General features: G+C 41.6%; 3 protein-coding genes across 3 annotated transcripts in view; 2 read left to right on the top strand and 1 right to left on the bottom strand.

Annotated features, from left to right (window-relative positions):
- The window catches only part of LOC149287895 (unconventional myosin-XIX-like), a 53,106-nt gene extending 47,125 nt beyond the window's left edge, over positions 1-5,981 (bottom strand). Inside the window, exons 1-2 of the mRNA XM_089492264.1 lie at positions 5,874-5,981; positions 689-3,307 (exon numbers count right to left, since the gene is read on the bottom strand). Coding sequence (XP_089348390.1) covers positions 689-3,307; positions 5,874-5,981 — 2,727 coding nt within the window. The remainder of the gene's footprint in view (positions 1-688; positions 3,308-5,873) is intronic.
- Positions 5,982-8,039: 2,058 nt separating this feature from the next.
- Positions 8,040-9,551, top strand: LOC149287894 (glucosaminyl-phosphatidylinositol-acyltransferase PIGW-like). Its single transcript, XM_089492226.1, has one exon. The coding sequence runs from the start codon at positions 8,040-8,042 to the stop codon at positions 9,549-9,551; it is 1,512 nt and encodes a 503-aa protein (XP_089348352.1).
- A 12,544-nt stretch (positions 9,552-22,095) lies between these two features.
- The window catches only part of LOC149287892 (gametogenetin-binding protein 2-like), a 41,185-nt gene continuing 40,371 nt past the window's right edge, over positions 22,096-22,909 (top strand). Inside the window, exon 1 of the mRNA XM_089492263.1 lies at positions 22,096-22,188. Coding sequence (XP_089348389.1) covers positions 22,096-22,188 — 93 coding nt within the window. The remainder of the gene's footprint in view (positions 22,189-22,909) is intronic.

Raw genomic sequence — 22,909 nt, 5'->3', positions numbered from 1 at the left:
CTGTAGAATAGACAACATGCTATTTAAATTAAGAAGACAGGATGGTTGATTCCAAAGTGACAGATAATCACAATGCTTTCTTTGAAGGTACAAACCTTCAGGCAAATTGGAAATACATAGTGATGATTAGGATTGATCAGTTCACAATTTATTTTTTTCTCAATTCTCAGTTTATTGCACGTATGGTAACAAATACATGGTACATAATACCGGGTACGTAAGTAAACAGCAGAGCATATACACACACAGCATAAGAGGAGACAGCACACGTACCGGAGTGGTCGAGAAAACATGAGACATCGAGAGCATATACTGGAGCAAATCGGGTACAAAAAATAGTAAAGCTACCCCTATAAAGGGGGCCAACACCAGGCTGGCAAGCAGTGGGGTACCCAATAGTACAGTGCTGGTAAACAAGAAATAAAACAAAAAGAAACAGAAAACAATGTATAACATATCTGTCCCAGGGTCCAATGGGTAGCTCCGACACAGAGCCATTACAACCTACAGTACATACAAAGTAAAAACAAACAAGAAGAGGCGCGAAAAGAGGGCGTACACCCAAAAGAACAGCAGCGGTCCCCTAGAGGGAGCCAGGTAAGGGGCGATGTTCCAGAGACGTAATAAACGACCTCCAATGAAACCATTTAAGTTCAACTTTATGACCCGCACCCCTAGCCGACCACACCAGAACTTCCATCTGATAAATGAATTTGACCTGGTTAACCCAAGCCATGAAGGAGGGAGGAGTGGCTGATTTCCAGTGGCGGGGGAGGACTGCATTGGCCGCGTTAATCAAGTGGAACCTTAAGGACCGCTTATAGCCAGAGAAAGAAGACTGCGTATGATGTAGCAGAATGGCTTCAGGAGAAGCCTGGAAATCAGGGTCAGCAACATCACGGATCACTGTCGCGACGGAATCCCAAAAGGGCCTAATATCAGGACAGGACCACCAAATATGCAACAGGGAACCAGGGTGGGTACCACACCTCCAGCAGGTCGGAAGTACCTGAGGGGCGAACCTATGAATGTCCAGGGGAACCCTGTACCATCTGGTTAGAATCTTGAAAGACGTCTCCTGCACTCGACTAGACACCGACCCCTTGTGGACGATAGAGAGGATCTTAGACCAATCCTCCGGTTCAAACAAGCACGCCAGGTCCCTCTCCCAGAGGCTAAAATAATATGGCTTGGCGACCGGCTCAGGGGAAAGCAACAGCGCATATAATTTAGACAAGAGATGGGGCGGCTCCTGCAGTTCAAGGCATAACCTCTCCAATTGTGAAAGCGGTCGTTCCATATGCGGCAAGACCGCTAAAGAAGACGCAAAATGCCGAAGTTGATGGTAGAGGAACTGGAGGGAAAAGGGGCAGGCTCCCGGGCCAAACAAGGCCTCCAAGGGCTTCAGAGCTGTCCCAGAAACCACATGGCATAGGCGTAAGGTGCGTACTCCCGGCGGGAGGAAAGCCTGCAAGCCACTACCTGAGCGACCCGGAGGGAAGTCCGGGTTCCCCACCAAGGGAGTCAGTGGGCCGGGGATCCTTGCAACCGAACCTTCGCGCAACAATCTACGAAAGACCCGCAAGGTAGGGATAAGGAAAGGGTGGGCAGAGAGAGTGACACAACTCACGGGGTCACGAGTCCACGGTAGCGAGGAAACCGGGCACGTCAGGAAGGACCCCTCCACGGACACCCATTGCTTAGTCGAGTCTATGGACCATTCGATAACACGACGTAAGTGAGACGCCTGCCAATAAAGCTCCAAACTCGGGAGACCAACCCCCCCCTGCAAACGCGGCCGAATCAGATAGGAGAACGCTAAGCGCGACGGTCTGCCTCTCCAGACATATCGCAAAAAGGCCCTCCGACACCTCTGGAAAAAAGACCGCGGGAGAGCTATGGGCAGCGTCTGGAAGAGGTAGAGGAATCTGGGAAGAAGGTTCATCTTTATGACCCCCACCCTCCCAAACCAGGAAATATGAGGATACGCCCATTTACGTAGGTCTGATTCCAAAGTAGTTAACAAGGGCTCAAAGTTAAGAGAACGCAACATCGAGAAATCCATGGGGATAAGTAAACCCAAATACTTGATATAGTCATCCCTCCATTTGAAAGGAAACCCAGACCGAATGTATTCACGAAGGTGCTCCGGGATGTGAAACCCCAGGATCTCCGATTTGGATAAGTTAATTTTATAATTGGACAACACCTGAAACCTGGCTAGCTCCGACAGGACGGTCGAGAGAGACCGAACAGGGTCAGTAAGAGTCAAAAGAATGTCGTCCGCGAACAACGAGAGGGCGTAAGAACGGGGACCAATCCGGACCCCCGCGATATCCGGGTGGGCCCGGAGCGCATTCGCAAAGGGTTCGAGAACCAAAAGAAACAAAAGGGGGGAAAGGGGGCAGCCCTGTCGCGTACCATTCGCCAGCGTGAAAGGATCAGACAAAAGACCATTAACAGCCACCCGCGCGGTCGGAGATTCATACAAAGCCCTGACACAGGACATGAAGCGAAGGCCAACACCAATTCTCGAGAGCACCCCAAATAGGAAAGACCAGGACACGCGGTCAAACGCCTTCTCGGCGTCCATTGAGGCCACGATCAACGGAAGGTGACAAGACTGGGCATGTGCGATTATGTTGACTACCTTGATAGTGTTGTCCCTAGCCTCGCGCCCGGTGACGAACCCCACCTGATCCGAATGTATGAGATGGGGCAGAAAGGGCAACAAACGATTCGCTAAAATTTTTGAGAAAAGCTTCAAATCGACATTGATCAGAGAGATCGGACGAAAACTACTACATAAATCCAAGTTTTTATCTGGTTTAGGGATGACTGCAATGTGCGCAGACAGGGCCTGCGGGGAAAAGGGGGCACCTTGGGCGATGGCATTAAAAAACGTGACCATGTGAGGGCCAAGGACGGAGAGGAATTTCTTATAATAGGCGATGGTGAAGCCATCCGGGCCGGGACTCTTGCCGGCCGGAGAGGATTTCACGGCCTCAGCCACCTCAGCTAAGGAGATCGGCTTGTCGAGGAGAGCCCCGGCGTCGGGAGGCAAGGTTTTAGTGAGAAATTCCGAGAGATAAGCCGAAAGAGCCTCATCTGACTCAGAGGGGAGAGTACCCGGGCGCGGCAAATTGTACAAGGAAGTATAATACTTTCGGAAACATTCGGCAACCTCCTCCGAACGAAAGCAAAGCCGACCCGCCTGGTCCCGAATACGAGGGATATACGTTTGCGCCCTCTTCGCCCTCAACGCCCGTGCCAGGAGCCTGCCAGGTTTGTCCCCGAATTCGTAGAACTGACGCCGAACCAAAAGGTAGTTACGTTTAGTCCTCTCATATCAGTTCCCAATTTAGGGAACTTCTGTCAAGAGCCCTTTGAAATAATGGCCAATAAAGAATTAAAATACACAAAGATCTGTCCACAGACATAATCATTTCTAGTCTAGTCATTCAGAGTTCAAGCAGAGAAATCATGTGTTTGGGGCAAACACTGTGCATGTCCTTCAACTACAATACAAAGGATCTCTTATCATTTATCCAGCAACACAATTATTGAATAACACAATTTATTCTGCACTTGTGGAATTTTTGATATAAGCTAATTATGTGATACAACTGTGCTGGAAAGATTATTATATTATAATTGTTTCCATGTGAAAATATTAACTGTACAGTATTAGTAGAGTATAGAAGTGTGAATTAACAGAAAATCTAACATTTATTCAGGAGTCGTAATGCACAACAAAGAATGATTGACTGGATAAATGAATGCATTAGTGAATTAGTGAGTGAATTAGTATGTGAGAGAATGAGACTAAATCAGTGACCAAGTAAATTTGTGAGTAATTGAGTGAAGTGGTGAAGAATTAGTGAATGATTTAGTGAGTAAATGTGTGAATTAGATGAGCAAATTACAGAGTAACTGATAGAATTAGTGATTGAATGAGTGAGTTAATAAGCAAATTATTCAAACAACAACACAATTTGTATTTTGTTTTTTCCTCCTTATGGTTTCCTTCAACACAGCTGGATGAAAAACAAAGCTGCCAGTGTCAGCAAAACATTAACATGTATCATTTGTCTATTCTGTTTCGGAAATAGCTTAGTCAATAACAATCTATGAATAAATGTTGTATGCAGTGGGATAGTGCAAATAAATTAACATATTAACTCTTCTAGGAGTTTATGGCCTGTGTGAGATGGATGCAGACCTCTCTTCTCCAGTAGAATACATTTGTGTGATGTTTAAAACATTTTGCATAAATAATCTATACTAAAAATGTGCTAAATGGTTTTAGTAACTCTTAATTAACATTTGCACATATGAGTTTATGTATATTGTACCAAGAATTGTTATTGTGAGGATTACATTTTTTTTCTGGCAGCACCTTTTAAGTGATGCATCTCCTGGCAAGTGTTACATTGGGCATCCAAGCATCTGTGTACATCCAAACAGAGCAGGCGCTCTCTGTCATTACTAGGTTTAGGGTAAAAAAAACAACCTGGCAGAATAATATCTTTCTGTAAATGAAATGGTGAGACAACTTTAGGAAGAAACTCAGGAGGGGAAACTACCTAACTGAAGGTAAGGACTCAAAATAGAGAGACTGGATCTCAGCTGTTCTTCTAGCAGATGTTAAAGACACCAATAGGAAAGTTTTCCAGGTGAGAAATTTGACCGGAATGCCTTGGAGGGGCTCAGAAGTAGGTGAAGCCAGACTAGCTAGGACTAAATTAAGGTCCCAGGAGGGTACTAGAGGTCTCTTGAAGGGACAAAGTCTAGAGATAGCTTTCATAAAACGAGACCCAAGGATGCTCAGCTAGCTGCTCGTTCAATAGAGAGCTAAGAGCTGCCACATGAACTTTCAGGGTGGCTGGAGATAGACCCTTACAAAAACCTGACTGCAGGAAGTCTAAGATTGCTAATAGCAACACCATCCAACTGAAGCTGCCTGCTAGAACACCAGGACCAGAAGGTCCTCCAGATTTTATCATACCGGAAGAAGACTCCTCAATTGGAGGCTCCTTGTGCCTCCCTGTTCAGGAAAGCCGCCACAGTGCAATTTTCTGATAAGATCCTCACTGCTTTCCCTCGTAACCTGTACTGCCAAGAAAGGAGTAATTCCTGGGTTGACCGAAGGCCTTGTCTGTATTCTTCTTTCAGCGTGGCCCCCGAAGCCACTGCCTGAGGGAAAAGCGAACACTGGCTGGGATAGCATATTTTCTTGAGAGAGCCAGAATGTATCAATCCCATGCCCCCAGGATGAAACTCTGTAAAGGACGAATATGAAGAAGAGCACATGCCAGAGCTGGTCTTGTAGACACCACCATCCCAAGAAGATGCACGAGGAGCTTCAGGCTGAATAGAATCAGACAAGTAAGACTGGTGATATTTTGAACCTTGTCTCCCAGCAGAAAGAAGGTCTCTAGGACCAATCCTAGAAAGGAAATTGTTCTGGTGGGAAGCAGACGGGAGATCCGCAGGTTGATTCACCCCAAATCCTGAAGTAGGCATATTGTCCTGTGAATCTGCTGGGTTAAAAGACCTGGAGAGCTTACTGCAAAGGGAATGGCCTGGAGCTGGAAGTGAAGAATCTCTCAAAGAAGGGATGGCGTTTCAGCAAAAATTACTTGTCGCCAGTAGCCTTTTCCAGCAGGACTTCAAGTACCTTCCCCAGCAGATCTTTCCCAGAGAAGGGGATACCACACAAATTATGTTTGAAGGCTGAGTCTGCAGACCCTTTTTTGAGATTACCGATAGGGCGGATGCCCTAGCAGCCATACGGATGGATTCCTTAGCCGAATCGTACAAAACAATAGCATCAGAAATGCTACGGAGAATATTCTCTTCTCCTGCACTACCCAAGATATCCTTAATTTGTTGGAGCCATAAACCGCAATGCCTGGCTTGAAAATAGCTGCCGAGACGTCAAATGATCTCTTGGTTCCCACTTCTGCTTTCCGGGCCATAGTATCTGGAAAAGGAGACCTTCCAAGGGGATAGCAGGCCTTTTGGTGGCCCTGGCCCCTGGAGCATCTATTTTGGGAGCTAAACAGAGCTCAGAGAAATCATCCGGGAAAGGAAACAAACTGGAAACTCTTTTGGACAGTTTGTCTCTGTAGTCTTCCACTGTTCAGTGACATAGATTTTAAGGCTTCATGAACTGGAAAGAACCTTGAAAAAACTGGTCTGTTTTGTGTCTAAGGTGTTCCTCTTTGAAAGTAACCAGTTCCTCCTCTTCAGGAGTGGCAGGTTCCTCTAGGTGCCAGTCCTTCTCTCAGCCCGAAGAACCAGGATCCTGACCTGAACCTAGGTAGAGGATCAGGATAAGAGGATTTGGGCTTACCAAGTCAAATAAATAGAACTATTTTACTGAAAACTCTGGGGGGAAAAAACGATCCAGAAACCTCCAAAAAAAAATCCTCTGACATGAGAGCTGCTTCTTGCTGCTGGGAGTCTGAGACAAGAATCGGAAACAGGTCATAGTAAGGAACCTACCGCAACCGTTGGTAGAGAAGCCAGAGTCCTGGTGTCGGAACAGTCTAGCCCACCCAAGGGCCATCGAGATGAGACAACCGGGGTCCACTCAGGGACCGTGACCAAAAATAACCCCTTTCCCTCGTGAATTTGCGATCCTCCCAGGGATCAACAGGAGCAGGGGGGACTAAAGCTCCCCTGCTACCCAAATAATCTCTCCCACAAGCTCATAGAAAAAACAAACTGGGGATGACTGCACCTACTTGGAATAGGGCAGGAAAGAACACTGGGGGAAAGAGGTTTTGGGGGGTTTATTCTTTCCTGCCCTATTCAGATAGGCAGAGCCATCTCCTATGCTACTGGGAACCATCCATTTCCAACAAGATGCTCATAAAATATATATTTTTCTTTTAACAAGTCCTAAAATTAGCGCTATATGTTTCTCACATGGAAACAGGTAAATACTGGTGTTTTAAATGCCCATGGGGTGCCTAGTTTTAAAAACAATTATGAATTGATAGGGGAAAATTGAATTGGCTAGGTTCAAAGATGTCCCAAAAATAGGACATGGACACTGACTGACTGGATGTCACAAAAAATACTGCATGGAAATAGCTAAAATACCAGCATTTGAAATACCCTGCAGTGTCTAGTTTTCAAAAACATGATTTAATGGGGTAAATTAAATTGGCCAGCTTCAAAGATGTCCCAAATAACAAATGAGGGTAGCATGACCAGATGCCAAACTCAAAGTTGGAAAAACTTAAATACACATGTCGCAAATGGGGCCTGTTACCCTTCAAAAAAAAAAATCATGCATGGGTGGGTATCACTGTACTCAGGAGATTTTGCTGAACACATATTGGTGTGTTTTGTGGAAGTGACACATTGGAAGCGTGGTACATACACAAAGGCGTGGTAGAATTAGTGTATGAAAATAGTTAAAATACCAGCAATTGAAATAACCTTGGGTGATGATTTGATGGGGTAAATTTATTTGGTCGACTTTATAAACATGTCCCAAATAGGACATGAGCCCTGGGTGACCAGATTTTCTTTGTCGAATTGTTGTTATACCGTATATACTACTTATGTCCTGTTTGCCCATTGTACAGTGCTGCAGATATGATTGCGCTATAGAAAACAAATAAATAATAATGTGAAGTACTGGACTGTCCCTGTACATTTATATAGTTAAATTCCAATCCTCCATACGGGCAGTGTATAATGCATTATGAGGGTGCTGATATTAAATGATGCAGCTCACCTAGAAACTAAGTTTAATTAATAAATGAATTTGAATTGATACCCAACAAATATATTTGCAGCTCTTTTATAAAAATGGAGTGACATGTTGATAAAATTAATAAATGTACAAAGCAAACTGATTAGCCTATAAAGTGAAAACAAATTTAGGTCTACAACATTACAGTTGGTGATGATTTGCAGACAGTGTTACCCACAAAAGTGAAAATGCTGCCACATTACAAAAAGAATGACTGACTAAATGGCTCGATCCCTTTTTCTCTATTTTCCACAGTTTACAGAAAATGGCTGAAAATAAACTTAAGGAAGCATTCATAAGTAACCTGAATGGTACCACCATTACAGAAATCTCCATGGGATTAACTGTGACTCCTCTCTGTATACTTTGTAGAGGTCTGGTGTTTGTTTTTTATCATCAGATACATGGTGAGAAATGCTTTTCGTGGAAATTTCATCTCATCCTTGACTTCTTTCTACTGGTGCTTCCACATGTCCTGTCCTGCACAGTTCTTTCCGACTATTTGATTCTTGTGCCGCTGGTTATTGCTGTTATTTGTATTGTATTCTTCATCACTGTATACAGAACAAGAAATAACCATACAGGTACATCACTGGACAGTATATGCAAATATTTCATAAAAGTGAAGTTGGAAAACCAGACTGTGCCCTCTGTTACAACTCTACGTGTTTTTATTAATTTGTTGACTGCAATCTCTATTTTAGCGGTAGATTTTCCCATATTTCCAAGACGCTACGCAAAAACCGAAACCTATGGGACAGGAGTCATGGATTTAGGAGTAGGAGGCTTTATATTTGGGAATGCCTTAGTTTCCCCTGAAGCCAGATTACAGAATGGGGAGCCACGCTCTAAATTGTCCACACTAAGAAAACAATTGTTGTCTGTGTGGCCACTAATTGTACTTGGATTTGGAAGGCTGATTAGTGTCAAGTCAATAAACTATCATGAGCATGTGTCAGAGTATGGACTCCACTGGAATTTTTTTTTCACCCTAGCAATAGTTAAAACGTTGGCATCATTGCTGTTGGCCTTCGTTCCGGCACAAAAAAGCTGGATAGCAGCAACAATTGTTGTTTTCTGTTACCAGTTTCTTCTGGAAATTGTTGATCTAAAGAATTTTATTTTACATGGCAGTGATAGAAAGGGAACACGTGTTGGTTTCTTGAATGCTAACAGAGAAGGATTATTCTCTGCTGTTGGATACTTAGCAATTTATATGGCTGGGGTGCAGGTTGGCTTATATATCCTTAAGAAAAGAACACTTATTAAAGAGTGGATGAAACTTATATGCGACTTGATGCTTACCTGCCTTCTCATGTTTATGGTTTTCTATGTGTTCAACCTATATTTAGAACCTGCCTCTCGTAGATTAGCAAACCTTACATTTTGCATCTGGATTGTTACACAGTATCTTTTTTGGTTGTGTTCGATAATAATATGTGACCTGATATTGGCATTTGCACAGTACGTGGTCATTGGAAGCAAAGTTCCAAGTACTTGGAAATTATGTAAGTCATCATACTTCAATAAAAAGCATGAGTCATCTCTTAAAGATAGTAAACACGAAAATGGTTTCTGTTTAATTGATGCTGTAGGAAGAAATCAGTTACTCTTCTTTTTACTATCAAATATCATGACTGGCCTAGTCAATATGATGTTTGACACATTGCACAGCAGTGGTGCCATTTCTTTAACTGTACTTCTTTTATACATGTTTACAAACTGTATCATTATATATTTTCTTCATATCAAGAATGTCACTCTTAAGTGTTGGTAAGGGTGAAATAAAGATCTATATTTTCTGTAAGCCTTAAATACAGTACTGTATACAGTTGGAACATTGAAGAGAACTTGGTTATATTTCATTTTGATCAAATAAAATTCCCTTGTAAAGTCTGTGCTTTGCTGATTCTTCCTGGAAATTTTAATGAAATCCTGCTTAATTCTATTTTTATCAACTTTAGAGTGTGTGTGTGATTAACAAGTAGCCCATCATATTTTTAAGGCAATCCTTAGCCAGTCTAAAATGTCTCGGATGAAAGACGCGACATATTACACTGTGTCGTGACTTATTTAACAAAATGGAGAAGCCATATGTGAAAAACTAAGTACACCCATACTGCTTCCACAGGAATTAAGATGCTAAGTAGCAGACAGGTACTGCTAATCAAATGCCTCTGATTAATTGATCATCAGCAAGTGTGACCGCCTCTATAAAAGCTGGAGCTTTAGCAGTTTGTTGGTCTGGACTCTGGAGCATTCAGGTGTGTGGTAACACAATGCCAAGGGGGGGAAAACATCAGCAAAGATCTTAAAGAAGCAATTGTTGCTGCCCATTAAGCTGGGAAGGGTTATAAGGCCATTTCCAAACAATTTTTTCATCATACACTGAGAAAAATTATTCAATAGTAGAAAACATTTAAGGCATCCAGACATACTGAGGTAGCTCTGAGGCTTGAAGAAGGGCTACCCGAAACGCGTTGCTTTTAAAGCAGCACCTCAGTTTTTGTGTTTTCCTGGCCGAGTACGCTATTGTGCAGATAGTATGTTTGTATTAAGGCACATACATCTTATTCTCTTGGTTTTTTTTAAGTACATATTTATTTTTTTACATCTGGTAACATTTCCTTCAGTGGTATAGATTCCATATAAACTGCATTTCGTGGCATATATAATGCATGTTTTTCTACCACATCACTTGAATATACCTAACATATACCGGTATGTTGCTTGTCTTTTTTTTTTTTTATTTCCTTATGTTTAATTTGTTTAATCAATAAATTTACATATATTTTTCCTAATTCAGTGTTTGTATTTTTTACTTTATATTATTGTCTCTTCACATATAAAATATATGTGTGTGTATGTTTCTATTTAGCGCTGTCCATTTTTGTTGACATCTAAGGCAGTTGCCAATATTCCCAGGGGCGAACGTCCCACAAATTCACCCAAAGGTCAATGCTTGGAGTAATTGCAAAAAACCCAAGAATTACATCTCAGACTCTACAGACTTCAGTTAGCATGTTAACGTTTATGACAGTACAATTAGAAAAAGACTGAACAAATATGGTTTCTTTGGTTGGGTTGCAGAGAGAGAGCATCTTCTCTCTAAAAAAAAAAACATGGCAACACAGCTTAGGTTTGCAAAGTTGCACCTGAACAAACCACAAGAATTGTGGAACAATGTCCTTTGGACAGACAAGACCAAAATGGTGATGTTTGGCAAAAACACAACACAGCATATCAGCACAAACACCTCATACCAATTGTCAAGCACTGTGGTGGAGGGTGATTTGTGCTTGTTTTGCAGCCACAGGACATGGGAACCTTACAGTCATTGAGTCAACCACGGACTCCTCTGAATACCAAAGTACAGGGCCGGCCCTGCCATGGAGCAGAGTGGGGCAATTGCCCCAGGCGGCACTTTTGAAGAGCCGCCCCAAGCGTCTTTTTCTTTTTAGCGGAGGAGAGAGAGGGGTTACGCAGCACCATATGCAACAAACTGCAATGCACTGTGTTCTGACACCTTACTATCAGAACCAGCATTTACTTTTTCAGCATTTTGAGCTACAGTAGCTTGTCTGTTGGATTTGACGATACAGGCCAGCCTTTGACCCTTACGTGCATCAATGAGCCTTGGCCATCTGTGACCCTGTTGCTGGTTCAACGCTTTTCTTTCCTTGGACCACTTTAGACAGGTACTGACCCCTGCATACCAGGAGCACACAACAAGAGCTGAAGTGGTTATAATGTTTACATTTGTGCTCAAAACTTTGCATACACTGGCAGAAATTGTGAAATCTTGGCATTTGTTTTGCAAATTAGGAGGCTAGTGATCATATAAAGCCATTTATTATCACATAACTGTTTGACTCTTTTTTAAATCATAATGATAACGATAATTATGATAATAGAGGAGCAGGCTCGGTTGGGGAGATCAAGGATCTCCCTCTAACCGGCTTAAAGTCAATCTAGGGAGCGGGAGGTCTGTTAATGCAGACCTCCGATCCTGCTCCCTTGCAATGCGTGCGGCAACTGATGCTGTGCATCGGGATTTGCTGTGATATCCCGATGCACAACACTGAAGCCACGCCCACCGCCTTCCGTGCTCACTGCCTGGGCATGATAAGGTTGTGATTGCTGTTAACAATCGTATATGTATACAGATATACAGATTCTGCAGCGCTGTACAAAGAAGAAAATGAGACAGATAAAGACAGGTACAATGCAGCAATTGACATAGATACAAGAGGAATGAAGGGTCCTGTTCCCGCAGGAACTCACATTATTGTCAATATCTAGCGATAGGGATTTCGCTGTACCTACCGCCTTAGTATATAATAAGTTATGCTGTACCACCGTCTGCCTCAGTATATGGTGATAGGTGTTATGCTGTACCCCATCAATGTTTGCCTAACGATTGAAGCGATGCAGTTTTAAAGTGTGTGTGTGTGGTGATACTGAGCCATGAGAAGAAATGGAAAAGGATATAAAAAGATATCCAAAGCTTTGAAAATTCCAATCAGTACTGTTCAATCACTTATTAAGTGGAAAATGCAAGGAATCTCTTTATTACAAGCCAATGTCAGGTAGACCAAGAAAGATTTCAGCCACAAATGCCAGAAGAATTGTTCAGGATACAAAGAAAAAAACCCATAGGTAACCTCAGGAGAAATATAGGCTGCTCTATAATAAAGACGGTGTGAGCTGCATGGTCGCGTTGCCAGAATGAAGCCTTTGCTGCGCCAATGTCTCAAAAAGCCCAGTTGCGATATGCCCAACAACACCTTGACATGTCTCATAGCTTCTAGCACACTGTAATTTTAATTGATGAGAACAAAAAAGAGCTTTATGGTCACAACTTTAAGTGCTATGTTTGGAGAGGGGTCAACAAGGCCTATAGTGAACAGAATACCATCCCCGCTGTAAAGCATGGTGGTGGCTTACAGTCAGTCTCCTGATCTTAATATCAACGAGCCACTCTGGGACGATCTCAAACGTGTGGTTCATGCAAGACCACCAAAGACTTTGCATGATCTGGAGGCATTTTGCCATGACGAATACCACCTGCAAGAATTTGGGTCCTCATGGACAACTATTACAAAAGACTACACGCTGTCATTGATTCTAAAGGGTGCAATACACAGTATTAACCCCTTCGCGACCTTTGCCGGTTCAGGACCGTCACGCAAAAACGGTCACTTAACGACCTTTGACGGTCCTGAACCGTCACTAAATTAAATAAGCTTAGAAAGTGAGAAAGCTTCTTCGCTTAAACGGGGTTGCTGTAATGCCTCGATGTCGAGGCATTCAGTAACGCTGAGATCGGCATCGGGGGCCATGTCTGGCCCCTCCCCGGGGCGTCAACATCCGCCATACATTGTATGGCGGCGGGGGACGCCCGTTTTAAAAGTGTTTAGGAGGCGATCAACGATCACCTCCTAAACTTAAATGGTGTCGCTGGAATGCCTCGATCAGGAGGCATTCAGGGACACCAAACACTTACCCCAGGACGGGCTGTGAGCGCTCCGGAGAGCGGTCACAGCCGCCACTGCCGGTGATCTTCACCATCAGCAAGATGGCGGCCACCCTGTAAAAAAAACAATCAAGTTGACAAAGTTCGCTAGATGGTCTCCAGACCCTCTAGAGAACTCTGGCTCCACTTGCAGGTTGAATACAGGTACTGCATTCAACCATGCAAGTCACTGGAGCCCAGCTTTCTAATCACAATGTGATTAGTAAAATATTCAAAAAATAATAAAAAAAAAATGGAAATTTTTGTTTTAAAAAAAAATGTGCTAACATTTAAAAATAATTATGCAGTGATGTCACCAGAGGAACCATCCAGTACCAGCAAAAATGTGTAAAAAAAAATTTAAAAAAATATATAATAAAAAATAAAAAAAGTTTATCATTTTGAGCAAGTGCTAAAATTTCTCAAAAATCTCAACATAGAAAGAGTTAAAATAAAAGCACTTCAAATACCCAAGGGGTGTCTAATATAAAAAAAATGGCTTGATGGGGTAAATTTAAGTGGCCGAGCTCAAAGATAGGACATAGGTACAGACTGACCAAAATGGAGAAAAAAAGCGCACTTCCCAAATGTGGCATTTTAAATCTCAACACGACAAACCCATGTATGTGGGGTATCACTGCACATTGGGGTGTTGTTTGACAGTGACATATACCAGAACCTGTATATCTATAACTAAAGTACAATTTGTGTGAAAAAAAATTAAAAAAAATTTACTATTACAAAGTTTGGCAAAGTGTGGTTGTATAATTGGTGCATTGAAAGGGTTAAAATAACAGCATTTGAAATACCCTGTGGTGTCTAGTTTTCAAAAATATATGGTTTGAATGGGTTAAATTGAGTTAACCGGCTTCAAAGATATTCCAAAGAGGAGATGGAGGCAGAATGACCAGATGCTGAAGGTCTGTGTTGCCTCAAAAGTAGCCTTTTACCAGCCAAACAATCTGACAAACCTGTGGGGTATCGCTGTACTCAGGAGATGTTCCTGAGAACACATTGGGGTGTTGTTTGACAGTGACATATACCAGGACCTGTATATCTATAACTAAATTACAATTTGTGTGGAAAAAAATGTTAAAAATTACTATTACAAAGTTTGACAAAGTGTAGTTGTATAATTGGTGCATGGAAAGGGTTAAATAAACAGCATTTGGAATACCCTGGGGTGTCTAGTTTTCAAAAATATATGGTTTGAATGGGTTAAATTGAGTTAACCGGCTTCAAAGATATTCCAAAGAAGAGATGGAGGCACAATGACCAAATGACCACCTGAATTACGCATGCCCCAAAAGTAGCCTTTTACCAGCCAAACAATCTGGCAAACCCATGCATGTGGGGTATCTATGTACTCAGGAGATGTTCCTGAACACACATTGGGGTGTTGTTTGACAGTGAAATATACCAGAATCTGTATATCTATAACTAAAGTACAATTTGTGTGAAAAAAAAAATTACTATTACAAAGTTTGACAAAGTGTGGTTGTATAATTGTTGCATGGAAAGGGTTAAAATAACAGCATTTGAAATACCCTGGGATGCCTAGTTTTCAAAAATATATGGTTTGAATGGGTTAAATTGAGTTAACCGGCTTCAAAGATATTCCAAAGAGGAGATGGAGGCAGAATGACCAGATGCTAAAAGTCTGTGTTGAAAACCTGAATTACGCATGCCCCAAAAGTAGCCTTTTACTAGCCAAACAATCTGACAAACCCATGCATGTGGGGTATCGCTGTACTCAGGAGATGTTTCTGAACACATATTGGGGGGTTGTTTGACAGTGACATATACCAGGACCTGTATATTTATAACTAAATTACAATTTGTGTGGAAAAAATAAATAAAAAGAATTACTATTACAAAGTTTGACAAAGTGTGGTTGTATAATTGGTGCATGGAAAGGGTTAAAATAACAGCACTTGAAATACCCTGGGGTGTCTAGTTTTCAAAAATATTCAAAGATGTTCCAAAGAGGAGATGGAAGCAGACTGACCAGATTTGTTAAAAAAGGTTTGGAAATCATAAAACGCTGCTTGTACTTATTGGGTATTTCTAAACTCAGGACAAGTAGTAGAATCTAATTAGCTAGTTTTTTTCAAATAAGTCATAAAATGTTTCACCATGTTTTTTTTTATTTTTGTTATAGTAAATAAGATGATATGATCAAAATAATTGTATCTGAAGAAAGCCCATCTTGTCCTGAAAAAAACAATATATAACTTGTGTGGGTACACTAAATGGGTAAGGAGAAAATTACAGCTGAACACAAGCACCACAAAAGTGTTAAAACAGCCTCGGTCCCACAGGGTACAAAAAGAAAAAATGAGCCCGGTCCTTAAGGGGTTAAGAACTAAGGGTATGCATACTTTTGAACAGGGGCCATTTCATTTTTGTCTTTGTTGCCATGTTTTGTTTTATGATTGTGCCATTCTGTGATAACCTACAGTTGAATATGAATCCCATAAGAAATAAATGCATACATATTTTACCAATTCTCCAAGGGTATGCAAACTTTTGATCATAACTGTGAGTGTGTGTCAAATATGCAAGTGGGCATACAAAGTGCTACCAATTTAACAAACGTTTCTTAAAACTGTACAGAAATCTGAGGTGTTTTGACAACAAGGCTTCTTCAGTTGTGGGCACACAAACCTACAAAAGAAAAAGAGTAATAGTAAGAAGATGGGAGTCTAAAAAATATTTGAATAATATTCTGTGAATAAACATGTGCATATAACATAATACTTAGGGATATGACATTACCAAGGTTTTGACGAAAGATAATAAAACATATAGTGCCTGACATTTTTTAAACATCATATGATATTGTATGCTTGTATTACTTGTGTACAAGATAATCCGCTTAAGATATCCGTAACATCTCACATTTGCTCACATCCAGGACTCTATTGGCTGTTTGTGGTTACTGTGATGTATGACTATGCTATCCTTTTTACTAACCAATAAACAACAATTTAAAATGAAAAAAAAAGAAAAGTACATACTTGTGTACAAGAAATTGAGAGAGAGCACCGAAAAAGTGTTAAAACAGCCTTGTGAGGAATGGTACTAAAAGAAAAAAAACAGGCCGGTCCTTAAGGAGGTTAACACCCTTAGGACACGACATATTATTACATTTTATAGAAAATGGTTTAGTTAACCATTCGGATGTAATAATATATTGGTTTTGCACAGGCGGTGTTTTCATTGGGGAGCCTAAGGTATCCTATAGGCATCACCAACACCAGAATAACATCTAATGTCTGAACGTGCCTTTAAGTATTCTGTCGGCGTTGTCAGTGCAGACACCACCAGAAACAAAGTTAAATGTCAAAGAGTTCCAAGGTGGGATATCCAGACCCTCTTGTGACCTCTTATGGGTTTATAAAAATTGGTGCCGAAATACCTTCTACTCCTAGTACATTACATTTATGTATATATATAACCAGCAGATTCTTTCTACTTGGTTGTTGAAGGAGAAATAAAACTAAGAATATAAAAAAAAATGGTGGATGTATGGAAAAACGATGTTAATGGGTGGGTTAATTGGCATGGAGTCATCATACCAGTTGGTACACAAATTTTATTTTTGTTAGAAAATGAGAGTAAAGCTGTATGGGAGAATATAGGTTACCAGTGCAATCTACAGGGGAAAGAAACAGCGAACCTTGTGTTGCTTCTGTACAGTTCCTTTCACAGGCTTGCAGGTAATTATGTGTAAGGCAGCAAGAATAAAGATTTCACGCAGAAGCAACGTATAGCTGACAGGCTCTAACAGAAGCAATTAACGTTTGGTGTAAAAAAAGGAACTTTGCAAACGTATAGCTAATAATATTCACATTATAATACCTTGGATGGCATAAGTCTAGACTTCAACATATAATGGCACGCCCACCGTGACAACACAGCATGCGTGTCATACATTTCTATACCCTATTACATGTCTCCCGTCACATTAACGTGCCGTATATGTGAACAATTAGTCTGGGAATTCATATAACCCGCGTGTGGGGAGCCAGCGGGCGAATGCGTGCATAAGGCGGTTGGCGTCGTTGGTTAAAGTCATGTGGCGCACGGGGTTTGAAGTTACAGCGCCTTACTGTAAACGGTGTAGGGATCAGGTGCCCGTATAGCCACTTCCTGTCAGCTCCGTGGCTAGGAGGTAAACGTACGCATTTACTATCGCGAGTACTATATTGCGATTTATACCATATCAGCTGAGTAGATTTAAGTAGAAGCAAATAAATGTTAATAGGGAGCATGACGTGTTTCTGGAAAAAAGATCTAATTGAGCAACTTGTGTTTGCTTCTGTGATCACAACCCTATGGACTAAGCAACAGAATCCCTTAGCCAGGGGGCTCGCAGGGGGAATGTGCAGGCCATTAGCCCAGGTTTTCTATTCATGTGCCAACATTTTAAAGGGACACTTTAATATGTGAACTGAGAGATCCCTTTACGTTTTTACACATTCTTCCCTGTGGCCAGACCCAGCAGTGGCTTGGCGAGTGTCTCCTCCCTCCTATTACTCATGAGCTGAAAGTGCTTTGATTGATTTCAGTGAGAGAGCTTTTCTGCCATTGATTGGCTGCTTTGGACCACTGTGGGGGCAAAGTGCTTTATGTACGGTCCAAAATTCTTCAAACAGAGCTGGTCCAAGTTGGAGCGGCAAACTTGAAGAGGCAGGAACGTGATGTTACCTGACCCTACAGTAATAGAGTGGCTGCTTGCACTGTGTGCGATGGGCTGTAAAATGAAAACAGCTCCAGATGATGTAATTCTAAGGAATTGCGATGGTGTGATGAGTGAGGGTGTTTTAGAATGAGTGTGTGTGTGTAAATGCATATGTTTTAGTGTGTGTGTGTGTGGGGGGGGTGTACACAAGGGACTGGAAGTGACACTCAACTTTACTTACCCACTGGGCCAGAAGGTGCCAGCCCCTCACTGCTCATGGTGCTAGGTTCCTCACAGGATCCGGCAGTGCCACCAACTAGTAGCCTGCTGACACAATTCTCCATTTATTGTATGTATGAACTAGTAGCCTGCTGTACCCATGAAGGAGGCACGGTGGTATCAGAGTGCAGTACAAGGTTAATAGGTTTTCCTTTGGGTCTTTTTGGACCCCAAGGATCTCTTATGTAGAGGGTACCCCTGGTGATATCATGCTGATACGCCTGCTAGCTCTAGATCTGTGGCCAAAAAAACCAGACATATAGCGCCATATCTTTCTAGACCGCAGAGTCCATGGTATACCGTACTTTTTGTTTCACATCTGCTGTGATTCACTAATCACAGTAGCTGACCATCTGAGCCCCAGCACAGTCTGTACTAATAGAACCTTCTTGCAGTGGATAATTTGTAATGATGGATGCCTCAAACTTAACATTAATGTTCTGTCTGGGGAAGTGAGGATGCTGCTGACCAATGTGACCAATCTGCGTTGGTCAGCTGATATATTGTATACATGCAAGAACAATGTCTGGTCCAAGAGGAATCCCTTGTGCTTTTGCCTCCTCTCCAACCCCTCAGTTCCTAAGCTTACAGGAGATGAGTTCAGCATGCACCCTTACCGCCAGCTAGTTACAGCCATAACTTACCAGGAGTTACATGGGGTCTAACAAGAACCTGTCGCACTTGCACATAAAGCACTCCTTTAGGATTTAGTGTGGAAAAAAATAAGTCTAAACATTAGAGGCTACCAGTTGGTTCTTGAGCAATGAGGCAGCCATCTTACTCCGTCCTAAAGAAAGTCTTTCAGTTGAGGGGAAGATGCGAAAGCTGCAGATCGGGCAAAGACTCATCATTAACTTCTCAAAGCAAAGGTGAGATGAACATCTGCTTGCTACTATGGTTACCAAAGTTAAAAGAACATTTAACCCCTTAATGACAATTGCCGGTTCTGGCACGGCATGGAAAAACAAGTCGATTATGACAAATGACGTGCCAGAACCGGCACGCCTTTAAACGGGTGCAGAACGCGATCTACGTTCGCTTTCTGCACCCAAACGGCGTTGCTGTAATGCCTCGACCTCGAGGCATTCAGCAACGCCACGATCGGCACCAGGGGCCATGTCTGGCCCCTCCCCGGGGCGTCAACAAACGCCATACATTGTATGGCGGCGGACGCCCGTTTTAAAAACGTTTAGGAGTCAAGTCCTAAAATTAGCACATTAGCTTAAAACAATTCTCCCATGGAAAGAGTTAAAATACTGCCATATTAAATGCCCATGGGGTGTCTACTTTAAAAAAATGTATGATTTGATGGGGTAAATTGAATTGGCCGGGTTCAACAATGTCCCAAATAACACGGGGGGAAGGATGGCCACACATCTAATTTCCAATTAGAAAAATGCACGCGTACCAAATGTGGCCTTTTAGTTCCCCCAAAAAATGACAAACCCATGCATGTGGGGTATCACTGCGCTCAGGAGATGTTGCTGAACACATATTGGGGTGTCATGTGACAGCGGCATAAAATAGGTGTGTGGGGGAAAAATACACACAAAAAAATACTACTGCAAACTTTGAAAAAATTCTGGTAAAATGTGTGCATGCAAAGAGTTAAAATACCAACATTTAAAATACCCTGGGGTGTCTAGTTTTCAAAAATATATGGCTTTATTGGCCATACTAAAATGGCCCGGCTCAAAGATGTACCAAATAGGGCATGGGCAGTGGATCCCCAAATGCCAAAGTTCAACATTGAAAAATGCGCATGTCCCAAATGTGGCCCTTTTGCCCCCAAACAGCCAGGCAAAATCATTCATGTGAGGTATCGCTGTACTCAGGAGATGTTGCTGAACACATATTGGGGTGTTTTGTGATAGTGACATATACCAGAACCTTTTAATTCATACCTGAAGTAAAATGTGTGTGGAAAAACATGCAAAAAAATGACTACCACAAAGTTTGACAAAGGCTGGTGGTAGATATGGTGCATGGAAAGAGTTAAAATACTAGCATTTGAAATACCCTGGGGTGTCTAGTTTTCAAAAATATATGGCTTTATTGGGCACACTGAAATGGCCCGGCTCAAAGATGTACCAAATAGGGCATGGGCAGTGGATCCCCAAATGCCAAAGTTCAACATTGAAAAATGCGCATGCCCCAAATGTGGCCCTTTTGCCCCCAAACAGCCAGGCAAAATCATTCATGTGAGGTATCGCTGTACTCAGGAGATGTTGCTAAACACATATTGGGGTGTTTTATGATAGTGACATATACCAGAACCTGTTTATTCATAACTAAAGTAAAATGTGTGTGAAAAAACAAATGCAAAAAAAATTACTACCATAAAGTTTGACAAAGGCTGATGGTAGAATTAGTGCTTGAAAAGGGTTAAAATACTAGCATTTGGAATACCCTGGGCTGTCTAGTTTTCAAAAATATATGACTTGATGGGGTAAATTGCATTGGCCGGCTTCAAAGATACCCGAAATGGCACATGAGGGGAAGAATTATCAGATTTGGAAAAAATGGCTTTGAAATAGCAAAACGCTACCTGTACTTTTTGCCCCATAATGTGTAGAAAAAAGCAAAAAAACATAAAAACATTGGGTATTTCTAAACTCAGGACAAATAGTAGAATCTATTTAGCAGGTTTTTTCATTACCTTTTATAGATGAGTAAAAGATTTTTCAACTAAAAGTTAGAAACAGTCATTTTTTTCACGAAGGTGTTAAACATCACAAGCCCCCCCCACTCTAAAACCGTGTTCTACAAAATAAAAAAAATAAGAAAACTAAACACAAAAGGACATACTTAGTTATTTAAATATATTTATTGAAAAATTAGACTGATGGGCATTTTAGGATTACAATACCCATCAGTCATGACATCGAGACAGTTCAGAGTAGTGGTCATAAAAAAGACAAACTACATTTTATATATTACTATATTTTGTATTACTGGCAGAATTATGGGATAATCCCTTTTTTATGTGTGCAAGACTTTTGTTATATTATTTATTGTCACCTGCATGGGCTAGTGTGCAATTTGTTTACAGATTTGAAATCATTTATTGAGGGTCAGATTTTTTTCTTAAATTTTCATTGTTTATACAATTTGGTTTGGAGTTGATGAGTTTTTTGGGGTTTTTTTACCTTTATACCATGTGAGGGAATGCACAGTTTGCCCTAAACAAGGTGGACTGAGAATGAAAATCAGACCTAAAATCCACTTGCTATCAATCAGAAGTGTGCAGCTGCGTAGTAAAGGATTATATCTGCTACGGAACTGAGTAGATGGTGAGAGCACGGTCCTACTGGTTGTGTCAATGGCTGTTGTATAAATTATCACAATTTATTATTCATATCTGAAAGTAAGTACGCATTAGAAAATTATTTTTTCAGAAACTTTATGCGCTTATGTATCACGTATAGAAGCAGTGACGTGGTGCAGATATGCCAGTATGTGTTGCCTGTACTGGAACTTTCTGTCTGTGTCTCAGAGGGCGTTAATAAAGTTTTTCAAATAAAAAAAAAAACAAGAACGAAGCTACGACTAGGTTGCTGCTGCTGATTCGTATGTGAGTACGTGACAAATGTTACACTGTTTAAGGGACAGAAAAAAATAACGATATGCCGTTGTTACCTATGTTTAATCGGATTATATTTGGTGAAGCCTGACCAGCTCTCCTAGGTCCGTATATGGCGAGGAGCTAGAAAGGAATCTGCCGGGCTGAAATTCTAGACTGTGGGAGAAGACAGAGGGTGGAGGATTTGCCTGCTGTTTACGACACTGTGTGCGCTGCTGTGTTTCAGGCAGAAGCTGAGAGAAGTGGCAGGAGCAGATATGGCGCGTCTAGTAGCAGTTTGCAGAGACGGGGAGGAAGAATTTCCTTTCGACATGAGGCAGATACCTCTGTACATCGACGATACTCTGACGGTGAGTGCTCGCTTCTCCGTGCAAAGTTGTGCTATGTCCAAAACGTATGAGGAAAGAGGAGGGGACGTCAGATCAGCACAGAGGCTTCTTGATCAGAGGGCAGGTTGGAAATGCAAGGCCTTCGCCTCGGTCTTGCAACCAGGCCCGTAGCAGCCCTGCTCGACGGATAAAATTCACGCGGCGAGGAGGCTTAACGGAAGGAGAGTATATCGGTTTGCTGATTACTGTGTTCAAAATGTCAACAAGGTGCTGGTAGGGTAACCATAGACCGATATACGTCTGTTAATTTACTTCTCAGCAAGTGCGTATGTATTTTTTTCATGTGCATTTCCATTTTAACATATCTTATGTTTACATATTTAATCTGAATTTATTTGTATTGCTACACATTCACATGCCATGTAACCTTCTATGCACTGAAAGTAAATCACTGGAGGCAGGTATGAGTTTAGTGTCAAAGTGAGGGGGAAGTCCATGGAATATATATATTTCTCCTTGAGCATAAAATACAGTGCTGCATACAATTCTGTAGGGTGGCATCGACGAAAACCTGACTTTATCTCATAAGGCTGCCATTGTTGTTGGTGTTAATTGTTACTCAATTTCTAGATGGGTCAAATATTACGCTTGTTTTATGCATTTTATTTGACCCACCTAGATAGTAAGTGAAGAGTTTTTGTAGGTCCCATTTTCTCTTAAGTGACTATATAAAATATATATA

The sequence above is a fragment of the Sceloporus occidentalis genome, unplaced genomic scaffold (genome assembly GCF_023333645.1).
Source record: "Sceloporus occidentalis isolate IW3139 unplaced genomic scaffold, rSceOcc1.0.p SCAF_55, whole genome shotgun sequence".
In the NCBI taxonomy this organism is placed as follows: Eukaryota; Metazoa; Chordata; class Lepidosauria; order Squamata; family Phrynosomatidae; genus Sceloporus; species Sceloporus occidentalis.
Note: the sequence above shows the minus strand (reverse complement) of the source record. Positions and strands in the feature narration are given on the sequence as shown.

Excerpts from the sequence above, each read along its gene's own strand:
- LOC149287894 (XM_089492226.1), top strand. The coding sequence starts at position 8,040 with ATGGCTGAAAATAAACTTAAGGAAGCATTCATAAGTAACCTGAATGGT.